Source organism: Oncorhynchus clarkii, chromosome 19 (assembly GCF_045791955.1).
Source record: "Oncorhynchus clarkii lewisi isolate Uvic-CL-2024 chromosome 19, UVic_Ocla_1.0, whole genome shotgun sequence".
NCBI classification, from domain to species: domain Eukaryota; kingdom Metazoa; phylum Chordata; class Actinopteri; order Salmoniformes; family Salmonidae; genus Oncorhynchus; species Oncorhynchus clarkii.
In genome coordinates this window covers 11,171,657-11,199,566 of record NC_092165.1, presented here as the reverse complement: position 1 = coordinate 11,199,566, position 27,910 = coordinate 11,171,657, and the positions used below count along the sequence as shown (strand labels likewise).

The 27,910-nt window shown below is 47.7% G+C and overlaps 1 protein-coding gene across 1 annotated transcript in view; it reads left to right on the top strand.

The window, feature by feature from the left end:
- The window catches only part of LOC139374711 (lipopolysaccharide-responsive and beige-like anchor protein), a 370,713-nt gene that overhangs the window by 254,396 nt on the left and 88,407 nt on the right, over window positions 1-27,910 (top strand). Inside the window, exons 43-47 of the mRNA XM_071115819.1 lie at window positions 6,220-6,335; window positions 6,633-6,745; window positions 12,699-12,839; window positions 15,219-15,338; window positions 20,437-20,589. Of these exons, the coding sequence (XP_070971920.1) occupies window positions 6,220-6,335; window positions 6,633-6,745; window positions 12,699-12,839; window positions 15,219-15,338; window positions 20,437-20,589 (643 nt within the window). The remainder of the gene's footprint in view (window positions 1-6,219; window positions 6,336-6,632; window positions 6,746-12,698; window positions 12,840-15,218; window positions 15,339-20,436; window positions 20,590-27,910) is intronic.

Sequence of the window (27,910 nt, the reverse complement as noted above, 5' to 3'; positions counted from 1 at the left end):
CTACCTCACAATGTTTACCACAACCTGCAGTACCTCTACCACAATGTTTACCACAACCTGCAGTACCTCTTCCTCAAAGTTTACCACAACCTGTAGTACCTCTACCTCACAATGTTTACCACAACCTACAGTACCTCTACCTCACAATGTTTACCACAACCTGCAGTACCTCTACCTCACACTATAATGTTTACCACAACCTGCAGTACCTCTACCTCACACTATAATGTTTACCACAACCTGCAGTACCTCTATCTCACACTATAATGTTTACCACAACCTGCAGTACCTCTACCTCACACTATAATGTTTACCACAACCTGCAGTACCTCTACCTCAATGTTTACCACAACCTGTAGTACCTCTACCTCACAATGTTTACCACAACCTGCAGTACCTCTACCTCAATGTTTACCACAACCTGCAGTACCTCTACCTCACAATGTTTACCACAGCCTGCAGTACCTCTACCTCACAATGTTTACCACAACCTGCAGTACCTTTACCTCACAATGTTTACCACAACCTACAGTAACTCTACCTCACAATGTTTACCACAACCTGCAGTACCTCTACCTCACACTATAATGTTTACCACAACCTGCAGTACCTCTACCTCACACTATAATGTTTACCACAACCTGCAGTACCTCTATCTCACACTATAATGTTTACCACAACCTGCAGTACCTCTACCTCACACTATAATGTTTACCACAACCTGCAGTACCTCTACCTCACAATGTTTACCACAACCTGCAGTATTTCTACCTCACACTATAATGTTTACCACAACCTGCAGTACCTCTACCTCACAGTGTTTACCACAACCTGCAGTACCTCTACCTCACACTATAATGTTTACCACAACCTGCAGTGCCTCTACCTCACAATGTTTACCACAACCTGCAGTACCTCTACCTCACAATGTTGACCACAACCTACAGTACCTCTACCTCACAATGTTTACCACAACCTGCAGTACCTCTACCTCACACTATAACGTTTACCACAACCTGCAGTACCTCTACCTCACAATGTTTACCACAATCTACAGTACCTCTACCTCACACTATAATGTTTACCACAACCTGCAGTACCTCTACCTCACACTATAATGTTTACCACAACCTACAGTACCTCTACCTCACACTATAATGTTTACCACAACCTACTGTACCTCTACCTCACATTATGTTTACCACAATCTACAGTACCTCTACCTCACACTATAATGTTTGCCACAACCTACAGTACCTCTACCTCATACTATAATGTTTACCACAATGTTTACCACAACCTGCAGTACCTCTTCCTCACACTATAATGTTTACCAGTACCTCTACCTCACAATGTTTACCACAACCTACAGTACCTCTACCTCACACTATAATGTTTACCACAATCTACAGTACCTCTAACTCACACTATAATGTTTACCACAACCTGCAGTACCTCTACCTCACACTATAATGTTTACCACAACCTGCAGTACCTCTACCTCACACTATAATGTTTACCACAACCTGCAGTACCTCTACCTCACAATGTTTACCACAACCTGCAGTACCTCTACCTCACAATGTTTACCACAACCTGCAGTACCTCTACCTCACACTATAATGTTTACCACAACCTACAGTACCTCTACCTCACACTATAATGTTTACCATAACCTGCAGTACCTCTACCTCACACTATGTTTACCACAACCTGCAGTGCCTCTACCTCACAATGTTTACCACAACCTACAGTACCTCTACCTCATAATGTTTACCACAACCTACTGTACCTCTACCTCACACTATAATGTTACCACAACCTACCGTACCTCTACCTCACACTATAATGTTTACCACAACCTACAGTACCTCTACCTCACAATATAATGTTTACCACAATATACAGCACCTCTACCTCACAATGTTTACCACAACCTACAATACCTCTAACTCACATTATGTTTACCACAATCTACAGTACCTCTACCTCACACTATAATGTTTGCCACAACCTACAGTACCTCTACCTCATACTATAATGTTTACCACAATGTTTACCACAACCTACAATACCTCTACCTCACACTATAATGTTTACCACAATCTACAGTACCTCTACCTCACACTATAATGTTTACCACAACCTGCAGTACCTCTACCTCACACTATAATGTTTACCACAACCTACAGTACCTCTACCTCACACTATAATGTTTACCACAACCTGCAGTACCTCTACCTCACACTATAATGTTTACCACAACCTGCAGTACCTCTACCTCACAATGTTTACCACAACCTGCAGTACCTCTACCTCACAATGTTTACCACAACCTGCAGTGCCTCTACCTCACAATGTTTACCACAACCTACAGTACCTCTACCTCATAATGTTTACCACAACCTACTGTACCTCTACCTCACACTATAATGTTACCACAACCTACCGTACCTCTACCTCACACTATAATGTTTACCACAACCTACAGTACCTCTACCTCACAATATAATGTTTACCACAATATACAGCACCTCTACCTCACAATGTTTACCACAACCTACAATACCTCTAACTCACATTATGTTTACCACAATCTACAGTACCTCTACCTCACACTATAATGTTTGCCACAACCTACAGTACCTCTACCTCATACTATAATGTTTACCACAATGTTTACCACAACCTGCAGTACCTCTTCCTCACACTATAATGTTTACCAGTACCTCTACCTCACACTATGTTTACCACAACCTGCAGTATCTCTACCTCACACTATAATGTTTACCACAACATTTCCCTAACATTCAGAGAGTTTTCTGTTGGTATATCGGCTATCTAGGCTTCACCCCAACCTCTCTTCCACTATACATTAATGTCTCAAAAATGTTGGCTCTAACATTCAGATAGCATTTTAGGTACCATTAAAGAAACTAGATTTCCCTAGCATTTGTTCTCTGGCCTAACCTTCATATGGGTTAGCACTTGATCAAGACAAAGTAGAATATTTTGGACTACAGGAAAAGGAGGACCAAGCACTCCCCCGTTCTCATCGACTGGGCTGTAATGGAGCAGGTTGAGAGCTTCAAGTTCTTTGGTGTCCACAACACCAACAAACTAACATGGTCCAAGCACACCAAGACAGTCGTGAAATCCTCAGATCTTTGGTTGTATCACTTCCTGGTATGGCAACTGCTCAGCCTCTGACCGCAAGGCACTACAGAGGGTAGTGCGTATGGCCAGGTACATCACGCCAAGCTTCCTGCCATCCAGGACCTCTATACCAGGTGGTGTCAGGGGAAGGCCCTAAAAGTTGTCAAAGACTCCAGCCACCCTAGACATAGACTGTTCTCTCTGCTACCGCACGGCAAGCGGTACTGGAGCGCCAAGTCTAGGTCCAAGAGGCTTCTAAACAGCTTCTACCCCCAAGCCATAAGACTCCTGAACATCTAATCAAATTACTACCCAGACTATTTGCATTGCCCCCCCTCTTTTTACACTGCTGCTACTCTCTGTTTACTATCTATGCAGAGTCACTTTAACTCTACCTACATGTACATATTACCTCAACTACCTTGACTAACCTGTGCCCCCGCACATTGAATCTGTACCGGTACCCCCTGTATATAGCCTCCACATTGACTCTGTACCGGTACCCCCTGTATGTAGCCTCGCTATTGTTATTTTACTGCTGCTCTTTAATTATTTGTTACTTTTATCTTTTCTTATTTTTTATTTTTTTTTAAACTGCATTGTGGGTTAAGGGCTTGTAAGTAAGCATTTCACTGTAAGGTGAATGAATACCTGTTGTATTCGGCGCATGTGACAAATAAGATTAGATTTGATTTGATTTTAGCTGCCTTGTATATAATTCAGAGATGTTGCCCTAACGTTTGTTCAGTGTTTTGAAGCTTTAAACTGGGAGTTGTAAAGGGGTGATTGTGACTTTCTGCTGGCTTAATGACTATAATCTCACACTGTGACAGTGATTTATTCCATCATTTGCCTTTGTTTTAATTGGATTGGGGGTCATTTGTTTAAGTCCAATAGCATACATCATGCTCCGGGGGCCTGCGTGTGTGTGTGTGTGTTGCGGGGAGATCAGTGTGTGTGTATGCTTGCGAAGAAGAATTAACCCTACTCATTGCATATTTGTCTTTTTCATTTAGTGTGCCTAAATATCTATACCTATTTCTTATTGGAACATTTGCATTTAGAGACTTTACTAAGACCTTGGACTGAATCAGTTTTATTATTGAAGTTGGATATCTTGAAACACACCAATCCTCTGGTATGATTAGGTTATGTTTTCATAATTCACAGTGGGTCTGAAATGTTGTTCTTTGAAAGTGTTGTCAATGTCTTGTTTGCCAGCACTTATGGACTGGCATACAGCCCGGTATCTAACCAGAGAGCCCGGTATCTAACCAGAGAGCCCGGTATCTGACCAGAGAGCCCGGTATCTAACCAGAGAGCCCGGTATCTAACCAGAGAGCCCGGTATCTAACCAGAGAGCCCGGTATCTAACCAGAGAGCCCGGTATCTAACCAGAGAGCCCGGTATCTAACCAGAGAGCCCGGTATCTAACCAGAGAGCCCGGTATCTAACCAGAGAGCCCGGTATCTGACCAGAGAGCCCGGTATCTAACCAGAGAGCCCGGTATCTAACCAGAGAGCCCGGTATCTAACCAGAGAGCCCGGTATCTAACCAGAGAGCCCGGTATCCTGACCAGAGAGCCCGGTATCTGACCAGAGAGCCCGGTATCTAACCAGAGAGCCCGGTATCTAACCAGAGAGCCCGGTATCTAACCAGAGAGCCCGGTATCTAACCAGAGAGCCCGGTATCTAACCAGAGAGCCCGGTATCTAACCAGAGAGCCCGGTATCTAACCAGAGAGCCCGGTATCTAACCAGAGAGCCCGGTATCTAACCAGAGAGCCCGGTATCTAACCAGAGAGCCCGGTATCTAACCAGAGAGCCCGGTATCTGACCAGAGAGCCCGGTATCTGACCAGAGAGCCCGGTATCTGACCAGAGAGCCCGGTATCTGACCAGAGAGCCCGGTATCTAACCAGAGAGCCCGGTATCTAACCAGAGAGCCCGGTATCTAACCAGAGAGCCCGGTATCTAACCAGAGAGCCCGGTATCTAACCAGAGAGCCCGGTATCTAACCAGAGAGCCCGGTATCTAACCAGAGAGCCCGGTATCTGACCAGAGAGCCCGGTATCTGACCAGAGAGCCCGGTATCTGACCAGAGAGCCCGGTATCTGACCAGAGAGCCCGGTATCTGACCAGAGAGCCCGGTATCTGACCAGAGAGCCCGGTATCTAACCAGAGAGCCCGGTATCTAACCAGAGAGCCCGGTATCTAACCAGAGAGCCCGGTATCTAACCAGAGAGCCCGGTATCTAACCAGAGAGCCCGGTATCTAACCAGAGAGCCCGGTATCTAACCAGAGAGCCCGGTATCTAACCAGAGAGCCCGGTATCTAACCAGAGAGCCCGGTATCTAACCAGAGAGCCCGGTATCTAACCAGAGAGCCCGGTATCTGACCAGAGAGCCCGGTATCTGACCAGAGAGCCCGGTATCTCACCAGAGAGCCCGGTATCTAACCAGAGAGCCCGGTATCTCACCAGAGAGCCCGGCATCTCACCAGAGAGCCCGGTATCTAACCAAAGAGCCCGGTATCTAACCAGAGAGCCCGGTATCTAACCAGAGAGCCCGGTATCTAACCAGAGAGCCCGGTATCTAACCAGAGAGCCCGGTATCTAACCAGAGAGCCCGGTATCTAGACCAGAGAGCCCGGTATCTGACCAGAGAGCCCGGTATCTGACCAGAGAGCCCGGTATCTGACCAGAGAGCCCGGTATCTGACCAGAGAGCCCGGTATCTGACCAGAGAGCCCGGTATCTGACCAGAGAGCCCGGTATCTGACCAGAGAGCCCGGTATCTGACCAGAGAGCCCGGTATCTGACCAGAGAGCCCGGTATCTAACCAGAGAGCCCGGTATCTAACCAGAGAGCCCGGTATCTAACCAGAGAGCCCGGTATCTAACCAGAGAGCCCGGTATCTAACCAGAGAGCCCGGTATCTAACCAGAGAGCCCGGTATCTAACCAGAGAGCCCGGTATCTAACCAGAGAGCCCGGTATCTAACCAGAGAGCCCGGTATCTGACCAGAGAGCCCGGCATCTCACCACACTGTGTGTTCTTCCTCCTCCAGGCGTATCTCCCAGGCCAGTCCCAAGCAGCTCTACAAGGCCTCCAACATGACCCAGCGCTGGCAGCGCAGAGAGATCTCCAACTTTGAGTACCTGATCTTCCTCAACACCATCTCTGGTAAGACCAGTGTTACCCCACTGTCACTGGACTGTCACCATAGGGAATGACAACACACCCAGCTATTATGAACATATGTGGTAAATTATATAAACTCTGTTTGGCCAACATGGTTTCATCCTCTGACTTAATTTTCTTCATAGTTAGTAAAAATATATTCCACATTTAAGCTCTAATTGAAAAGGGAGTTTGGTGTCCAGACATTTAGATTACTAAACATGTTCAGTTCTAGAAGTTTGATGATGATGTTGACTAATTTGAGACTGTTGTGACCCCCCGATGTCTCCCTCCCTCCAGGCCGTACGTACAACGACCTGAATCAGTACCCCGTCTTCCCCTGGGTCATCACTAACTACGACACTGAAGACCTGGACCTCACTCTGCCCAGCAACTACAGAGACCTGTCCAAGGTAACACACCCACGCACACTTAGGAAGAAAGAGACGCCTCGCTGAAGACAGGCTCTCTGGGACTAGCTGAGTCAGCGCTGATAGAAGGTCCTATAAGGCTATGAGGGAGTATGTAGGGGAGTTGTGGCTGGAATGATTAGCAGGCTGTTTGTTAATCACTGCCCACTCCCCTGGCCTGAGTAGTGGCTGTGTAATTGCGATTGATCATAGTTAAGTAAGACATCTCTGTAATCACTGGGTGCTGATAGCCATCTCTGTACAACACACAGCAGAGAGGAAAGAACAGCTTCTCGCTCTCTCTCTGTCTCTGTCTCTGTCTGTGTCTGTCCCTATTTTTCTCTCTCTTCACTGACTAAAGGCGTCCTCATACATAGGTTTGATTTGCTCCCAGCAGAACTCTGCTAGGTGAAGTGAACGTATGTGCTCGCATACTACCTTAAAATACCTTACCTTGAAAAAGTGGCAATATTTGTCCCTCTTGAGATGCAGTAGTCAATAACCTTCCTCAAAATAGTCCGAGTTCATCTAAAATAACTCAATAAATCTGTAATTAATTTAGGTGTTTTTACAGAGGAGGTCTTTTTACATCTAAGTTGTTTGGTGCAGTATTTCTCAACAACAAAAAAATGTGCATGAAAACTAGTCGTCTGTCGTTGAACGACAACAAACACAGCTTTGAAGAATGCCCGCTGTTGACCAATCACTGACGAAGGGGCGTGAACTTCAACAAGCCTTAAAAAACAACGTGTGTGTGCTCGAACAGCCAGAAAAAAAATGCTGAATGCTGTCGAACACCAAAACTTCACAAAAACGTAATAGAATGTCGTCATAATGCATGCAGAAACAGTTTCGACTAGGAAGCATACGTTAAGGGGTACTCTTAGACGGTATCACTGCTTACACACCTATAGAGGAAGTCATGTAATACCAAGACTCCATTTTGTATTTGACCTGGACAGAAGTCTAAAAATGCATTTCCTCTTTCATGTGCAGAACTCCATTATTTACTAATTGAAGTCACAGTCTTAAGTCCCCTCCCGCCGCTCCCTCTGAAGTGAAGGAATGCTCTCTACATATGATTAAGCTTAGAACAGTTGAAGATGTCTTACTCTCCCCCCCCTGAAGCTTTTAAAACACACACACACTTTTAAAAGGCCCATCTCCAAAGCCTGCCAGTCGCAGCAGCCCCAGAACGGCCATTCATTATGTGTAATGGCGCCCAATGGTGGGAGGACAGAAGATTACTTTGAGAGTGAGATGATGGAGCGCCCGTGTCTAGCTTAAGCCAAAATGGCCGAATAAATCAGCCGGGCCACAGGAAACAACAGGCATGTGCAGTAATGAACATGCAGAGTATACCTGGGAAGTAATGCACTCTAGAGCCACACAGAGTTGGCCATTCACTTTTAATGGTGCGCCTGGCCCAAGTCTGCCCTGGCTGGCAAAGGATTCTGAGGTGGAGGTGGAATGCAGACGCGTCCATCTTGCTTTGACTGAGGATGGATTCAGCTGGAGTGAATGCATGCTCTCTTGAGAAGACTTCTATGGCCTTTTTGTGAACTGTCATTGCCACAACTGCTTCTCGACTTCCATACACACCCACACACTCATCCTGTCATACACATCAACACCGTCCTCCAAGCAGCCCTTCTTTGACCAGTCCTCCCATCTCCGTTTCTCTCTCTCTACCTCCCTTGTGTGGTGTTTCCCACCATGCGGCTGTGTACCCCCCCCCCCCCCCCCCACGCTCTGTTTATTTGTGCTTCATTTTGCCCACGAGGCTGACACATGACAGCCATAGCAGCCTCTATCCCCTCCTCCCTCCCCCTCATCCCCCTCTTCCTCCAGAGTTTGGACAGCTCAGCCTCTGTGCTCAGTCGAGCCTCAACGCCCCAGGGAGAAACTGAGCAGCAGAGAGAGGGAGGGAATGAGATAGAACAAGGGGAGAGAGAAGGAGAACGACAGAACAAGGGGAGAGAGAAGGAGAACGACAGAACAAGGGGAGAGAGAAGGAGAACGACAGAACAAGGGGAGAGAGAAGGAGAACGACAGAACAAGGGGAGAGAGAAGGAGAACGACAGAACAAGGGGAAGGAAGAGGAAGAAAGGGCAGACTTTTTTTTGTTGTTTCACCCCCTCTCTCTCTGACTCTCCCTATCCCTCTCTACTCTCTCTGCCTCCCTCATCCCCCCATTCTCATTGAAGAGCGAGGGAGTGAAGGAAGGAGAGACGCGGGGCCGACCAATCTTTACTACACCAGTTTTATTCATGCTGTTGACATGGTGTGATATCAGTGTATGACCAGTGGAGCGTGGCAGACTGCATCGTCTGGGAAAGGACAGCCGCTCCGACGCTCGGTACTCCTCTATTGGCTGCTCGTTTAGTTTGATTCGTCATAATCCCCCCTTCTGATATCTCTCCTTCTCTCTCTCCTCTTTTACTCGAGGTTGGCTCGTTGGGCCAGTAACCGAAAGGTTGCTGGTTCGAATACTGGAGCCGACAAGGTGAACATAAAAATAAATACAAAATTAAATATCTATCGCAGTGCCCTTGAGCAAGGCACGTAACCCTAAATTCTCCAGGGTTGCTGTACAATGGCGACCCTGGCCGTGGGATATGCAAAAAAACACATTTCCATTATACCCTTGTGAAGTAACAGGACCAATATACGCACCCCCCAAATTATGATTATTTTCAGTCTACCCTCCCTCCCTCCCCTCTCATGTCGTGCTCTGCTTTGATAGAAGCAGGTCATGTGAGAGTTCTGTGACATTGAGAGGCTGAAATTGCCACGAACGCCCGTGGGTCACACACTGTCGTGCGTGTGTGCGTGCGTGTGTGCGAGTGCATGTCCTCACAAATGTATGTTCCTTCTGTCAGAGCGATTCCGTTCATACTCCGGGGCTCTTTCTCATCCTAAACTCTGACCTCGGCCAGACATGAAACGCCAGCCCAGAGATAACATTGTAGTCACCACGATAAGGACGCGGTCTTACACTAGACAACCTTAGTCCCGATCTAGTGCACTACTTTTGGATGCTCCTTAGTAGTAGGGTGACGTTTGGGACGCACCCCTGCTCTAACGTTGAGAGCATTTTTAAACAGGCAATTTGGAAAGACTCCTGAAACGGGATGCTAGAACGAGGTGTTGACCTGGACAGGTTTGGGGTCCTGTATTTGCAATGTAGCAAAAACAACGCAGCTTTATATTGAGCGGTTCCAGGGCCCTTGTACTTTGGCATCGCGCGGGGGGCTAATGGGATATTGATTTCAAGATGCGTCCCATATGTTTTCTGACACCCCTCAAACACCACGTCATTCTCACTGTTTAAATAGGACATTTATATATAAACAGTCCTCTCAAAACCACAGTTTGATTTATGTCTCAAGGCTCTCTGGCAAAGCTCAGACTGAGCCTTCCTAAATGAGTGATTTATTTAGTCAGATAATCCTTAAATGTGAAAACATTATAGTTTGTTGTATCACTGCTGACCCTTATAATTTGGAGAGATGTAATGGTTAACTATATGCTACTGTCTGGTTTCTGCTCATCTTGATAGACATTTTTGCCTTTGATGTCTTTGACATTGGAATTCAGATCTGAGAGATTTTCTGTAGTGGAAGATTGTTTATATTATCCGGTTGACATTAGGTTTGATTTCGGTTAACTGTTGAATGGTTTTATTTGTGTCTGTGATCAGAGTCCTTTGATAATATAAATCTCTATTTGATCTGCAAACGGTATATCAACACAATGTGTATGATGCACTTCCTGTTGTTCCAATATGTTAGAGGATTTAGCGTCACGTAAAAGATTACACATCACCGACACCATCTTGTATAGTTTTTATTTTATTTAACTAGGCACGTCAGTTAAGAACAAATTCTTATTTACAATGACAACCCACCCCGCCCAAACCCGGATGACGCTGGGCCAATTTGTGCACCGCCGTATGGATCTCCCAATCACGGCCGGTTGTGATACAGCCTGGAATCGAACCAGGGTCTGTAGTGACGCCTCTAGCATAGTTGAGTGGCTATGGGTAGCAGTTGGCTAGCATAGTACTTTATAAGTGTAAGCTAATTCTATGGTGTAATAATGATGCCACAATAACCATTTCCCAACACCTTCCTAATCTACATTCTGGATGAACAAAAGATAAAACCCTTATCCAAGATTAAAGTCTCCCATATTCTCCTCTTTGAAGCAGTAACACCATCTAACTCCGTCCATGGTTTATTCTAATCTCATTCCTTTTCAAAGTCTAATTAAAAACAACGCCAGCAGCTCATTTATCCGAGCGCTCGTCCAAGCGCTATTCGCAGGCACCGCCTGAACATATTAGCCCAATGGGCAGCGTTCACTCGATCAGAGCACTCCTCACCGGGGACGGGCCTGATGTACGACGCTGTCACCACCGCTCTATTGTACCGCCGCCCTCCTCGCCGCGCATCGCTCTCCACCCGGCCGTAATTTACAGCAGTAAACAATGTAGAGTGTAGAGCACTCTCTCTTTTTCCCCCTCGTTCTCTCTCTCTCGCTCATCTCTCGCTCTTGCGCTCTCGCTCTATTTTTCTCTTTCCCCCTCTCTCTCCCCCCTCTCTATCCCCCTCTCTCTCTCTCCCCCCTCTCTCTCTCCCCCCTCTCTCCCTTTCCCCCGCTCCCCCCTCTCTCTCTCCCCCCCTCTCTATCCCCCTCTCTCTCTCTCCCCCCTCTCTCTCTCCCCCCTCTCTCCCTCTCCCCCGCTCCCCCCTCTCTCTCTCCCCCCCTCTCTATCCCCCTCTCTCCCTCTCCCCCTCTCTCTCTTTTATTCTCGCTCTCATTGCAGTGCACTCAGTCTCTTTTATTCTATATTCCTCTTCCAGCCTTTTCTTTTTTTAATGAGCTCTACGTTATTACGGCAATAAATCAGTCCAATCGTTGTACTGTATAATTCAGTGTGTGTACTCCCACCCCCAGTAGCCCTGGGTAAGCCAATAGTGTGTCACTGTCAGCACAGCCCAGCACAATGTGTCGGCATGAGGCGGTGTGTGTGTTGGCGTGTGTGTGTTCCTGTTCTTTTCCGGTTGTTGGAGTATAAGGAAGGTAATTGGGTACGGTCTTGAATGGGTGCACCCTTGGATACAATCAGACACACACACCATTACACCCGCCCGACACAGTAACAGCAGCATCAGATCAATAGCCTCTCCCCAGTCTGGACGAGGCCTCCCATGACAGCACTATGATATGAGAGAGGGCCTATCGATCCACCAGCCAGTGCTTCATCTTCAAAAGGCCATCATTCCATTACCATTGATCAGAGAGGAGGTGTGTTTGGAGCGAGGGATGAAGAGGAGGAGGAGGAGGACTAATAGAAGACTAATACAAATTGAACGGGTAAAAAAGGGATTTCTATAAATGAGCATTTAAATAATAAGCCAGGCTCAGCCAGGTATTGGTTTCTCTGAGATCAATGGGAAATTAATGCAACTGATCCATTTTTTAGACCCACAATGGAGGCTGCTTCTCCTGACTAGTATATTAGCTACAGATTAATAAAAATGGAAGAAGGAACCTCCCGGCCCTTGCTATTGATGTTCCTAGGCCTCCTTTCATCGCAACACATTCGTTCTCTCTGACAGACTAGCCGCAGGGGGTTGTGTTTCAGGGCTATGAAGTGAAATGCACTCTGTTGGAATGGATTGATCCTCAAAACAACACAGCATCTAATATTCATTCGACGAACGCATAAAGGTTACTAACATCATTTGAATTTATATGCCCTGTGTTTGAAGCAAAGTCTTCTCTCTGAAAGCTAAAAGAGTTCAATTGTACTGTGTTATAAAATGTTTCTATCTTCTCTTTGTACTGCCACTCTTTCTCTCTCGTTCTCTTTTATCTCTATTCCGTGTCTATCAGTCTCTGTTGTAATAACGTTGTAATAACATTTTACGCTTCTTTCTCCTCACAGCCCATTGGTGCCCTGAACCCCAAGAGGGCGGCGTTCTTCAACGACCGCTATGAATCCTGGGAGGACGACCAGGTGCCCAAGTTCCACTACGGAACCCACTACTCCACCTCCTCCTTCACCCAGATGTGGCTGCTGCGCATCGTAAGTTAACTTCCCCCAGCTGTACCCCAACTATATCCACCCCAGCTACTCCCAGGTAGCCTAGCGGTTAGAGCGTCGGGGCCAGTAACCGAAATGTCACTGGTTCCAATACCCGAGCCGCCGAGGTGAAAAATCTGTCGACGTGTCCTTGAACAAGGCACTTTACCCAAATTTTCTCCAGGCCTGCCGTACTGCTATGGCTGACCCTGTAGAACAACACATTTCACTGCACCTATCCGGTGCAAATGTCTCGCTTGTAAAGGTAACTTGCCTTTTTCGACACATTAAAATGGCAAAATAATTATTTTGACCTCAATGGTTCAACTTGGTCCATTTTAAGGTTAAATGAAAGTACTGAATCCCACCACGATGTGTATAGAATAGGATTTAGGCCTTCATTTTTGTCACTGCTTTATGAAAAACAGATTACATTTAGAAATGAATGCATTACAGTTGCCACCCACCCATCATGGTGTAATATTTATTACCTATCCATCATTAGACTTGTAGCACGCCCCATTGGAGCTAGTTGTTGTTTTCTAATTGGCCATGGATACATAGTCAGGTTGATTTATGTCACAGTGAAATACAGGCTCCATCTACACGCTAACGTATGCACAGTGTATTGTCCCTGGCTGGCCTTGGTTATTTCTATGTTGTGCTGCTCGTAAAACAGAGAAGCAGCACGCCGAAGCTAAATACATAACGTGTTTCTTTCTGTATGTTTTTGCAACATAAGAGGAACTCCGAATTTTTTAAACATTTTTTTTTAATTTAGTCTTCAATTGAACTATGTTTAATGAGGGGCTATTATTCTGTACTATTTTTTTAAACTTCTGCGTCGAAACTACTCAATCTAAAGACTTCATGAAGTTATCTTTCTCCCACGTGGTGCTTTTGATAGTGTTTTGTTATATTAGTCACTGTATGTAACCCTCATCCAGCCGATATCAGACAACACTCTGTTCCATCCACAGGGGACCATTCTGCCATACAGGGAGGGAGTCTAACCTTCTTCCAGGGCCCTTGAATTGTCCTGTAATTGTCCCAGTAGCTCCCTATGGAAACAACCATTGATCCCATCACATCATTAGCTGGCTTATTACTGGCTTATTTTAAATCCACTTTACCAAATGCCCTTCAAATCAAGTGTCAACGTATGGATGGGATAGGAAGCCCAAATGAACACTAGGGCAGACCTTAAAAGTCCCGGTCCTGTATTCAAAATCATCTCAGAGTAAGAGTGCTGATCTAGAATCAGATCCCCCCCCCTGTCCATATAAGCGTATTCATTATGAAAGTGTTAGCCTGGCTAATAGTAGTGTTAGCCTGGCTAATTGTGTCCGTCTCACTCGGGGTCTGTTGTTTCAGAGGGACGGTCTGTTGTTTCAGAGGGACGGTCTGTTGTTTCAGAGGGACGGTCTGTTGATCGACACAAGCAAGATTAAGCGTGATTAGAAACGCACCAATAACACACCTCTACAGGCTTCACAGCCACACAGTGACGCCTGCCGTTCGCTTAGTTCATTTCAGTGGTTTGTGACAAAGTGTCAACAAGTCAGACAATCTGTCGTCGTTGCGTTAAGGGTATTAGCTGTAAGATATTACCTTAAAAAGCAACTTTTGGAAATGTAGATTACAGAAATGTAAAGCCAGATTTGAGCGTTGTTGCAAAACATGTTTTTTTAGCCAATAGCAAATGCTGTTTTTTTTGGTAATATACACATTGAACTTCAGTACATACACTGAGTGTACAAAACATTAAGAACACCTGCTCTTTCCATTACACAGACTAACCAGGTGAAAGCTATGACCACTTCAGTCAGTGTAGATGAAGGGGAGGAGACAGGTTAATAAGGGATGTTTAAGCCTGGAGACAATTGAGACATGGGTTGTGTATGTGTGCCATTCAGAGGGTGATAAAAATAGTGCTTTTTAACAGGGTATGGTAGTAGGTGACAGGCGCACCGGTTTGTGTCAAGAACTGCAACGCTGCTGGGTTTTTCACACTCTACAGTTTCCTGTGAGTATTAAAAATGTTCCACCTCCCAAAGGACATCCAGCCAACTTGACACAACTGTGGGAAGCATTGGAGTCAACATGGGCCAGCATTCCTTTAGAGCACTTTTGACACCCTGTAGACTGGATTCCTGATTAAGGCTGTTTTGAGGGGGTATACTCAGTGTACACATTCAGACTCATTTTACCATAGTATAAAAACGCTTCATCATAAGGATGTGGGGTCAAATGTCATTTCTTCTTCTCCTTTTTCTCAAATGTACAGTACACCACAGTGTCACAGGATATGTGGATAACTGATCATTCTCTCATTCTTCTTCTCTCGTTCTCTTCTATTATTCTTCTTCTCTCATTTTCCAGGAACCCTTCACCACCATGTTCCTCAACTTCCAGGGAGGGAAGTTTGACCACGCTGACCGCACCTTCTCCTCCGTGTCCCGGGCCTGGAGGAACTGCCAGAGAGACACGTCCGACGTCAAGGTAGCGACACACACACACACACACACACACACACTACCGCCACCTCCTCACATTGGAGCTAGCTGTTGAAAGACAGACAGTGTACCAGAGTATCGACTAGAGAGGGCCTCTGAGGTCTGCACACTTCTCTGGACGTTCACCCACAAGTTCACACACCGAGACCCTCAACACCTCCAGACCCTTCAGCAGCCCGCCAGTGTGGGGAGAGGCCACCACTGTCCAGACCCCAGGAGCCAGGGAACATACTAGGATAGGAGGAGAGGCCACCACTGTCCAGACCCCAGGAGCCAGGGAACATACTAGGATAGGAGGAGAGGCCACCACTGTCTAGACCCCAGGAGCCAGGGAACATACTAGGATAGGAGGAGAGGCCACCACTGTCTAGACCCCAGGAGCCAGGGAACGTACTAGGATAGGAGGAGAGGCCACCACTGTCTAGACCCCAGGAGCCAGGGAACGTACTAGGATAGGAGGAGAGGCCACCACTGTCCAGACCCCAGGAGCCAGGGAACATACTAGGATAGGAGGAGAGGCCACCACTGTCTAGACCCCAGGAGCCAGGGAACATACTAGGATAGGAGGAGAGGCCACCACTGTCTAGACCCCAGGAGCCAGGGAACATACTAGGATAGGAGGAGAGGCCACCACTGTCTAGACCCCAGGAGCCAGGGAACGTACTAGGATAGGAGGAGAGGCCACCACTGTCTAGACCCCAGGAGCCAGGGAACGTACTAGGATAGGAGGAGAGGCCACCACTGTCTAGACCCCAGGAGCCAGGGAACGTACTAGGATAGGAGGAGAGGCCACCACTGTCCAGACCCCAGGAGCCAGGGAACGTACTAGGATAGGAGGAGAGTGTGGCATCAGTCTCTACAGACTGGTTACCTTTTAGTTGTGATAGAAGTGTTTTGATAAAATGTATGGTTTTCTGTGTGGAAATAAACACACTTTAGTTTGTTTGTGATTGATAGATATCAATTGATTTAGATAGTGATATCAGATTTTGCATATAATAAATAAGAATATGTTCTTAATATGCTTTTCAAAGCTAGGGGGTCAAATGTCAACATTATCTTCCAAATGTATTCCAAACAAACATTCAACTTTCAAATTACACCCTTTTCATTGAATTAGCCTAAAGCCTTCTCAAAGGCCCCTCTTCTCCCTCTCATCACCGGAGAGAGAAAGTGGCTAATCTAATGAGCAAACAAACACACTGGTTTAAAAACAACAAGCCCACTTCCTCACGTCTTAAACCTGTCCACTCCACAAAACCTGACCTCAAACTGAAGGTCGGCCATTTTACAAGGCCTCTTGCTTCCATGGGGTCGACCCGGGGAGGCCTGGTGTAAATTTGTCCAGTCTGAGGTGGCGGCACGGCCCCCTGTATTTCCCCCACCTTGTTAAGAAGGGCCGGGGGGGTGAAGGGCTGAAGGAGACCCCCTGTATTTCCCCCACCTTGTTAAGAAGGGCCGGGGGGGTGAAGGGCTGAAGGAGACCCTCTGTATTTCCCCCACCTTGTTAAGAAGGGCCGGGGGGGTGAAGGGCTGAAGGAGACCCCCGGCCCTTCTTAACAAGGTGGGGGAAATACAGGGGGCCTCCCCGCTACACTCTCTGCCCCGGTCCCTCCATTATGTGCAGTGGCCCCTGCTCTACTGTGGTCAGAGGCCAGCTTCTGTGATCCCCAATCCTGTCCTGTCATGGGTCACTGCAGGGGCCATAGGCCCCCTCCCCCCAGTACACTTCAACAGTACACACACACACACACACACACAACGATGCCTTTGGGCTAAGGCAAAAGGTCAGGAGGGGTCAGGGGATTGTGGCCGGAGGTCATCACGGTCTCTCCTACGCTACAGACAGACTGGACTGGCGTCTTTAACCTGTTATCACCACGTTATGCACTGGGATACAAAACACACTAAGACTTTTCCCCCCCTTTAGAAGGAATAGAAGGTTCTTAGAGTTTCCTACAATAGTCCTGAAGCTAAAGCTAAATGGTATACTTAGCATGCTAAATTGATACATCTCATTTGTAACCCTTCTTTGTTAACAAGGTGAATGAGATCATCCATGCGAGGAAAGAACGTTCTGTTATTTTGACGTGGCTAAACTCAACTCAACATGGAAGCTGTATTATTAAGTGCAGGGTTGAGCCTGGTCCTGTGTGTTTTGATGTGGAGTGGAGCTCTTGTGGTTGATCCACTGTGACAGGTCTAGACTGAGACCAAGCTAAATTCTCTCTCTCTCTCTCCCTGGGCTTTCGCAATCAAGTGTTACCGGTAATGCGAGCCATATGTTTTATCATTGGAGGCGAAGCGCGATCAACCGTCAACTCCTTCCAACTCCCCCAGCCACCATTCCACCCGACCCAGGCCCAAAGAGCAGGCCAAGTCTACATTTGAAACAAGATGGCTGCCTGTACTCATAAATGTTTTAAGAGCGTGGGTCACTTGTTAAAAGAGGAGGGTTGGGGCCTTAGAGACCCAAACTGTAGCAGAGGATTGGTCTGACCCGCCATAGACCCAAAGCCCAGTGGAGAGGGGGCCCAAATGGGCCAAAGGTTCAATTCAAGATTGACTGAAGTAGCGAAGGAGGGGGGAGGAGGCAGGGGGGGGGGTAGAAGGATTAGTTTGGACCTTTGATCAGTAGTCTCTGAAGCTTTCATGGTTGTATGACATGGATTGGTTGTGATGACAGAACATGTGCTTGGTTCTTTCTCTCCTGACTGAGCTCCCCTCCGGTCCATCTGTAGGTTTGGATATGTGGTTATGGACTGACACAGGGTATCTCTCCGGCTAGCTACCACCCCATGTCTCGGGTTACCACCCACACAACACATCTAGAGGAAGTGAACTCACTAGCTTCCTGTCTAATCGTGTATTTGTCTCCGTCCTGTTGGATGCAGTGAGGACTGTTCTCAGGTCTGAGCTTATAGACAGCCTTCCAGGGATTCTGTGTGTGTTGTTGTGTGCGTGCGTACATGTGCGTACATGCGTGCAGCCCTTACAGTTCCCAGCTCCTACCTGTAGCCTATTTGCCAGTATGTATTTGCATGTCAGGTTGTCACACACAGCCATGTCACAGGGAGACGAGGACATGACAGATGGGTGTTGACTCTGGTCTGGTCATCCCTGATGTCAGAATGTCACCCTGTCTCTCTCTCTCTGTCCATCAGGACAGTGACCAGTCAGCAGGCCCAGTCACACTGTGTTCTGTCAAACAGTTCAGGGTCTTGTTCATTAAGTCCTACCGTAGCAAAACCTAGGCACTCCGTTTTGTGCCAACTGAACACGACCTAGGAGACGGTTCACTGGTTCAGCTCTAGTCGGACAGAACTGGGTTGTGTTCATTAAGGTTAGGGTTACACACACACAACGTTTTGCAACTGTAGCAAAACATTTTGCAACTGAAAAAAAAAAAAAAAGTGTTCCTTATTGGACAAGTTCCGTTTCAGACGAGTAGTACCTCCCCGTCTCACTCTGTTTTCTTACGTTTTGTGCCAACTGAACACGACCCAGGACACGTTACAAGACAACTGCTCCTCAATGCTTTATTAACAGGTTATTTTATTAGGAGTTACTCACTCATTAGCTATTGTTTTATAGTGGAATCAAATGAAGAGTTATACTTGTGTTGTGGCTTGTCTTCATACTTGCGGTGCTCTGTTTATATACTGGCTGTGGATGTATCATGTTGAAATATGAGTGCCTGCTCCATACGTAAATCCATGGTTCAATTCCCTGCTGTGGAATATGGCCGTAGTTCATGTTTGACACTTGTTATGTTGATGGGTAGGTTCAGTATATCACGAGGGGTAGATGTACGCTGATTAAACACAGGATTGACATTGGGTGTCGTGCTATTGTTTGTTGTACGTATCAGGAGGCGCCCGGAAGTGGGTTAATTCAACACGCGCTTACATTGTCCAGTCTTACCAGTTAGTTCCATGTGCCCACACACACTCCTAACGACGTTAGTGTTTTATTTATGTTTGCGGGATGGCAAAGATTTATCACGATATGTTTTGGTTTGCCCCATAATCTAAACGTTTGTGTCTTTCTGTATATGAAGGCATTTCATACACATTGAGGCTGAGCTATGGTTTGTTAGAAATGAAGCAGGGTTTAAGGTTTACACCCTCAAGGTCTTAACATTCGAGCTCTTCAGTTTACACGAACGTTGATGTTTTTTTGGGGCCCATCGTGAAATGTCATAATTCCATAACGAAGTGTTCAACTGTGCACAGACACACAATCACATTCTGGTGAGTTCTGTGACCTGTCGCTCCTTCTAATCCTTCAGAAAATCCTTTGAGAAGCACAGAATAGAACATCATATATTCTGTTTGGAGCTCTACGATTACAGACAACCCCCCTTTCAAAAGCGTGGAAACCCCAGCGCGCGCGCACACACACACACACACACACACACACACACACACACACACACACACACACGAAAGGTTTTGATGCCTTTTATCGGCCTGCCTGCTTGCAGCGTGGTAGCAGGCAGGCAGCAGATGAGCAGTCTGAAATGTAATTTCCATGAGTAATGGCACAGCTCAAGTGTTGCGACTAGCTTCTGACTAGCTGTCTGAGGGACGACAGTGGCAGTCCCAGATTAAAGGACCTTCCACACACACACACACACACACACACACACACACACACACACTCATATATCCACATGCTTTCTAAATGTACTTTACACCGTGTCTTCTCTCTCTCTCTTTCTTTCTGTTAATGAACTCTCTCTCTAAACTGTAGCTTCTCACTCTGAAGGTCACAGTCCCCTGTTCTTTCTACCTGGCTGTCAGGACGTTGGGACCTCCGTAGTCACATTCTCATGTCGTGTCCCACACACTGAGACTGGAGGCTGTATCACAGAGCATCTTGTCAGTGTTATTTGAATGAGGAAATGGCTTACTGTGATACTGTTCTCCCTAACTAAAAGGGTTGATTTATTGACTACAAATGTGACAAAACTATTCTGAATGTACTGTATCCACTATCAGTACATGAACATGACATAACTTAGTGAAGGGACGGTTCAGGTTGGCTCTACAGTGTTAATGTCTGTCTGTCTGTCTGTCCAGGAGTTGACCCCAGAGTTCTACTACCTCCCTGAGATGTTTGTAAACGCCAACAACTACAGCCTGGGGGTGATGGAGGATGGGACTGTGGTGTCTGACGTGGAGCTACCACCCTGGGCTAAGACCCCCGAGGAGTTTGTACGTATCAACAGACTGGTACGTCACACACACACACACCCTCACTCACTCACTCACTCACTCACTCACTCACTCACAGCAGTTTTCTTCCTCACATGTCATCAAACCACTCCTCTGAAGCCCTGTCAGATCCTTACCCCTCCTCCACGCTAGACTAGCTTAGCAGGAAATGCTAATGTAAAGAGACAGTGTTATTTCCTGTCCAGCTCCGGTCCCTTCCTGTTACCTGATCCTCCCGCTCCTCTGACATGACTCTGCTTTGCCAGCAGACTTATCAAAGACCATCTCACACGGCCAAGGAGTTATTGAGGAGGATGATGTGGTGTCCAGTTTCTGATCTCTCCCTCCTGTCCCCAAGCACACCAGACCTGTGTATATTTAGTTGTCAGAATTACTGTCGTAGTTTTATAGCACCACAGTGACTGCAGTGTCCTCTTACACACAGAGAAGCAGCAGAGATTGTGCTCCAGATTAGATTCCTCCTCTCTCCCATTTCAGAAGTTCCAGAAGGTCAAAAAGCTCCATGTTTTTCTGGTGTCATGCTCAAACTGTTTGTCACCTCTGTTTAAACCACTGCGTTGAAGATTGTAAAATAATACCGTCTCAAACAGTCTAATGGCTTCCTCCCCTCTCTCTCTCCTTTCCGAAACAAGGATTCACATAAACCACCCCTGACCCTTGAGATGCTCTGCCAGAGACATCGGGCAGAGCTAATAACCATGGTGCTATGTCCTGCCCTGCCACATAGTTTCATGATGCTACTCCTGGCATGTCTTTTAGGACCTAGACACTTCCCACCTCTCTCCAGTCTCTGCCCAGTGGTAGTAATGAGTGGCTGATGAGGCAGCAGGGAAGGCTGTGGTGATCAGGCTGTGGTGATCAGGTTGTGCTCTGTGACCTGTGTGGTCGTGTTAATCAGGGCGCTGATGGGACATTAATCACACAACCTAAGGTGTGACACGCCAACTCCACAGAGATGGGGGGGGTCGGTAAGCACTCAGACACGCATACACAGATTGCTATCGTCAATGTACTCACACACATGCACATAGACTCATTGCCACACACTCTCAGATGGACAGACCAATGTCTGACACACACACAAGCATGTACACACACACATTTCCTTCCAGCTGGGCGTGTTATCCCCAGTCAGATGGCTTGGCTGTGTGGTGGTTAGACAGTTGGACATAGTACTGCTGCAGCAGTGTGTGTTCTGCTGTCGTTCTGTCTGTCTGACTGCATAGTGGAAAGATGATCTATAGAGCAGGCTGTTACTGCAGATGTTACAGTAGGTAGTCGGACCACTGGAGCCTACAGCTAATTAGCGGCCAGGGCAGCATTTGGCTGGCTGACAGTTTGACTGCCGTTAACCCCCAGCGCTGTAAAGTGGACTGCTCTGTGACACTGTCTGACTGCAGCGGTGGGGGGGATTCAGTGGCGGCTTCTTCACATGGAACTCAAATGTCCTTATCACGTCCCCCTTACCACTAAGCATAGCAGGATCTCCTGATCGCTTCCACAGAGTATCACTGAGCGCGGTCATGAATTATGTTTGTTGCTGTGATTCAACTGTTGTGTGTCCGTACTGGTCTAGTTTCCCTTCGCTGTAATTCCCATGGTGCTCTGTCCTCCTCCAGGACCGAGGCAATTATGTCCAACCTAGAACAGACTCACACACACACGCCATTACAGTGCAGATCGATCCAGCCCTTTGTTTCTCTCCTCCACCGTGTGCCAATCCTGCCGATATCGATCCATCCTGCACAGCAGAGCAGCTCGGCAGCGAGAGTAGAGGACAGGCGGGCAGAGAGGAGGCGTTGAGATGCTCCCAATACAAACAGAATGTCAGGGCGCCAGGCTTTGTGAGAGAACAACACAATGGAAGTAGATCAAACAATAGTTACGTTTCATTGGTATTTGCCTACTCATCTAGTATCAGTTGTTGTCAATATTTCTTTTCAAGAATGTAATCTGCATAGATGAAGAGCCGTGTTTCAATTATCTGTTGAAACTCTCTGCGTTCACATGCTTTGTCTGGACGTCTTCATGCATTTCCCATGAATACCACTTCAGTAGGAACAGAAGTTCCTTTAGTCAATGTGTTCCAGTGGGACGTCGTATGGTGACGGAACAGATATTATTGCCCGCAGGGACAGAGCTGTCAGTAGTGTGTCTGTGGTGTCTAGAACAGCCCCCGCTCCCCAGCTGTTATGGAATATCTGACAGGCCGACACACCTGGGGCTACTGAGACAGACTCTCCCTCAGGAGAACGACGAGAGATATTGTTCTCCGTCTTGCTAAATGTTATTTCAATGCGCCCTCTTTAAGACTGTGTGTAAGCTAGATGTCACAGCAGGCTTCCCTTTACGGTGGTAGAAAGAACAGAGGGAGGACATTGACATTGTCGCCGAAACACGTTGCTGTGTCACAAGATCAATTACAACTCGTATGAGATGGAGAATGTCCAGCGAAAGAGAACGGAACGCAGGTTAGTTTGATCTGTAATGAACATGGAGTGTCTTGAACGCTCCTGGGCATTAACCCTCTCATTCTAGAGAACACGTCCTCCTCACATACTGACACCACTAGAGGAAGTTAGTCCCGTCACCCTGGGGAAGTGGAGGGAGAGAGGGAGGGAGGGAGAGGCGGGTTTCCCCTCATGACTGATAGCTGGCATTAGAGGGTTCAGCTGGCTCTGGTGACATTATGAGAGGGGGACTGAAGGAGATGAGCAGTGAGGGGTTGAGAAAGAGAGTCTGAGATGAGAGGGGGAGAGTTAATGGGTCTGTTTGGCTCTTTGAGCTTGTCGTCTGCTCCTAATGGCCCAGCAACACCACGGAGGGAGGAAGCTGCTCCGCTCGTTAATTAAGCACCATAGATGATTAACAGCTAATTAAAGCCCAATCTGGGAGGGCCATTAAACCCTCCACACAGAAGAGGATTGTAGTGCCACGTAAAATGGCAGGTTGTTTTTCCATTTTGCATCAGGGAGAGAGGGAGTGTGTGTGTGTGTGTGTGTGTGTGTGTGTGTGTGTGTGTGTGTGTGTGTGTGTGTGTGTGTGTGTGTGTGTGTGTGTGTGTGTGTGTGTGTGTGTGTGTGTGTGTGTGTGTGTGTGTGTGGTCTACAGCTTGTGCAATGTTTTCGTAGTGTGTGAGTTTTTGTTTGTAAAATTAGCCTGTATTAGTTTCCATATGTGAAGATGTAGGCCTCATTTATTTTACATTGAGTAAATGAGAACACAATGTGTTCTAGTGCCATTTATTTTACATTGAGTAAAGGAGAACACAATGTGTTCTAGTGCCATTTATTTTACATTGAGTAAAGGAGAACACAATGTGTTCTAGTGCCATTTATTTTGGGGTATTTGCATCTTGTGTGCTCAAGTTTCACAGATGTGTCATGTTCACAGTATTCTGCAGTAACCAACCAACCACACATTATTACTGCTGCATGCCTTTGTCTGAACGCACTACATTCCTCATCCTTACTCCCCTCTACCACCACCCCTCTACACCCCTCTACCACCACCCTTCTACACCCCTCTACACCCCTCTACCACCACCCTTCTACTCCCCTCTACACCCCTCTACCACCACCCTTCTACTCCCCTCTACACCCCTCCTCCACCACCCCTCTACACCCCTCTACAACCCTCTACAACCCTCTACAACCCTCTACTCCCCTCTACAACCCTCTACTCCCCTCTACAACCCTCTACTCCCCTCTACAACCCTCTACAACCCTCTACAACCCACTACTCCCCTCTACAACCCTCTATTCCCCTCTACAACCCGCTACTCCCCTCTACAACCCTCTACAACACTCTATTCCCCTCTACAACCCTCTACTCTCCTCTACAACCCTCTACTCCCCTCTACACCCCTCTACACCCCTCTACTCCCCTCTATTCCCCTATATTCCCATCTATTCCCCTCTACAACTCTCTACACCCCTCTTCAACCCTCTACTTCCCTCTACACCCCTCTTTAACCCTCTACACCTCTCTACACCCCTCTACACCCCTCTGCTCCCCTCGACACCCCTCGACACCCCTCTAAACCCCTCTACAACCCTCTACAACCCTCTACACCCCTCTACACCCCTCTACTCCCCTCTACTCCCCTCTTCAACCCTCTACACCCCTCTTCACCCCTCTGCTCCCCTCTATCACCCTCTACAACCCTCTACACCCCTCTTCAACCCTCTACTCCCCTCTACACCCCTCTACACCCCTCTACACCCCTCTACACCCCTCTGCTCCCCTCGACACCCCTCTAAACCCCTCTACAACCCTCTACACCCCTCTACACCCCTCTTCAACCCTCTTCAACTCTCTACAACCCTCTAAAACCCTCTACACCCCTCTTCACCCCTCTGCTCCCCTCGACACCCCTCTAAACCCCTCTACAACCCTCTACAACCCTCTTCAACCCTCTACTCCCCTCTACACCCCTCTACACCCCTCTACACCCCTCTACACCCATCTACTCCCCTCTACTCCCCTCTTCAACCCTCTACTCCCCTTTACAACCCTCTACTCCCAAATACAACCCTCTACAACCCTCTACTCCCCTCTACAACCCTCTAGAACCCTCTACAACCCTCTAGAACCCTCTACTCCCCTCTACAACCCTCTACTCCCCTCTACAACCCTCTACAGCCCTCTACATTCCTCTACTCCCCTCTACAACCCTCTACTCCCCTCTACAACCCTCTACTCCCCTCTACAACCCTCTACACTCCCCTCTACAACCATCTACAACCCTCTACATTCCTCTACAACCCTCTACAACCCTCTACTCCCCTGTACAACCCTCTACTCCCCTGTACAACCCTCTACTCCCCTCGACAACCCTCTACTCCCCTCTACAACCCTCTACTCCCCTGTACAACCCTCTACAACCCTCTACTCCCATCTACAACCCTCTACAACCCTCTACTCCCCTCTACAACCCTCTACAACCCTCTACTCCCCTCTACAACCCTCTACTCCCCTCTACACCCCTCTACACCCCTCTACTCCCCTCTACACCCCTCTACACCCCTCTACTCCCCTCTACAACCCTCTACTCCCCTCTACAACCCTCTACAACCCTCTATTCCCCTCTACAACCCTCTACAACCCTCTACTCCCCTCTACAACCTTCTACACCCCTCTACACCCCTCTACTCCCCTCTACAACCCTCTACTCCCCTCTACATCCCTCTACACCCCTCTACACCCCACCACTCTTCACCCCTCTACACCCCACCACTCTACACCCCACCACTCTACACCCCACCACTCTACACCCCTCCACTCTACACCCCTCTACACCCCACCACTCTACACCCCTCTACACCCCTCTACAACCCTCCACCAACACCCCTCTCCACCCCAACCCAGCTCACCACCCCTGTCCACCCCAACCCACCACCACCACCACCCCTCTACACCCCTTTTAAATCCAACCCACCACCCGTCTGGCTCCCCTAAACACGGCTCCTTGATTGACCCAGGCTTATACAGCTCCAAGATTCATGACCCTCATTGTAAATACATAGGTTTGGGATGTACCCAGGATTACTGGGATTGTAAACAGGCCCACGGTGGAGAGACCATGTCTTTACCTTAACCACGCACACACACATACACACACACACACACACACACACACACACACACACACACACACACACACACACACACACACACAGAGAGGGTTCTGGTTCTCCCTCGTACCTCTGCTGACACTGATACACACATGTCATTCCACCTCGCCAAGGTCTGATGTCAACACTCATTTGGTGTTCAAGCTATAAATGTGGGCTCCTGAGGGGCACACAGGGCTCCTGAGTGGCGCAGCGGTCTAAGGCACTGCCTCTCAGTAATAGAGGCGTCACTACAGACACCCTGGTTTGAATCCAGGCTGTATCACAACCAGCCGTGATTGGGAGTCCCATAGGGCGGCCCACAATTGTCCCAGCATCATCCGGGTTCGGCCGGGGTAGGCCGTCATTGTAAATAAGAGTTTGTTCTTAACTGACTTGCCTAGTTAAATAAGATACACACACACCTTACTCTGGTCTTGATGTTGCATGACACAGAGATCAGGGGAGATTGTTGATTTTACCACAGGGTCAGGGGAGAGGTTAAGAACTTGATCCCCCCCTCGCCGTCTCTGGTCACTGTCATGTTTCACCAGCATTCCACAATATATGACAAATACCCCCTCTGTCCCTCTCTCTCTCTCTCTCAGATCTGTTTATGGTTAGGGTAATAGCAGGTGATCATGTGCTTTGGCTTAACCAGCCACCGGGGTTACTGGTTCTACTAGTCACATACATGCCCAACCTGGAAGTGGACTATGTCGTGATCTTAATAGGATGAATATTTGATCTTGATGAATACATATTTCCCCTTCAGTTTATGGTACTCCTTCAGTGTGGCTCCTCTCACTCATCTAACCTGTTGTAACTCTGCTGACAGCTCCGTAAACTACACGCATGGGAAAGGACTGTAAGGCCATAAGAACACGATGCTCAGACCTCTTAATAAAGAGTGACAGGAACACCCACTAAACCACCCAGAAAGAGAGAAATGTCGAGGGGGGAGACCCCACCCAGAAAGAGAGAAATGTCGAGGGGGGAGACCCCACCCAGAAAGAGAGAAATGTCGAGGGGGGAGACCCCACCCAGAAAGAGAGAAATGGCGAGGGGGGAGACCCCACCCAGAAAGAGAGAAATGGCGAGGGGGGAGACCCCACCCAGAAAGAGAGAAATGTAGAGGGGGGAGACCCCACCCAGAAAGAGAGAAATGTAGAGGGGGGAGACCCCACCCAGAAAGAGAGAAATGTAGAGGGGGGAGACCCCACCCAGAAAGAGAGAAACCAGTTGACTGATGGAACAGAAGCTGAGCGAGACAGAGTTGAACACAGGTCTACACTCCAAACCCACCACGACTTCTCCTCGTCCCTTTGGAAGTGTCAAATATCTGTCAGGCAGTCCGACAGCCTACAGGAACCCTCCCCTCAGGTAACTGGGACAGACGAGACGGTCGTCTTCTCTGTGAAGTGCCTGTTGACGGCAGCTAGTCCTTTAGTGTGAAGTACAGTAATGGGGACACACACCGTTTGTTTGTTGGGAGCATCACACTCTCTCCCCTACTCCGCCAGCCAGCCGGGATCAGTGAGCCAACCTCAAAAGCTCGGGCCTGGCCGTGCTGAGAGACGAGAGACACTTTAACTTGACCCACATGGTGTTACTCACTGAGACCCCATAACAATACCCATCCTACTCTCTGTTCTTCTCTGTCCAAGCACTGAGGTCTGTCAACCTAATATGCTGACAGCCCC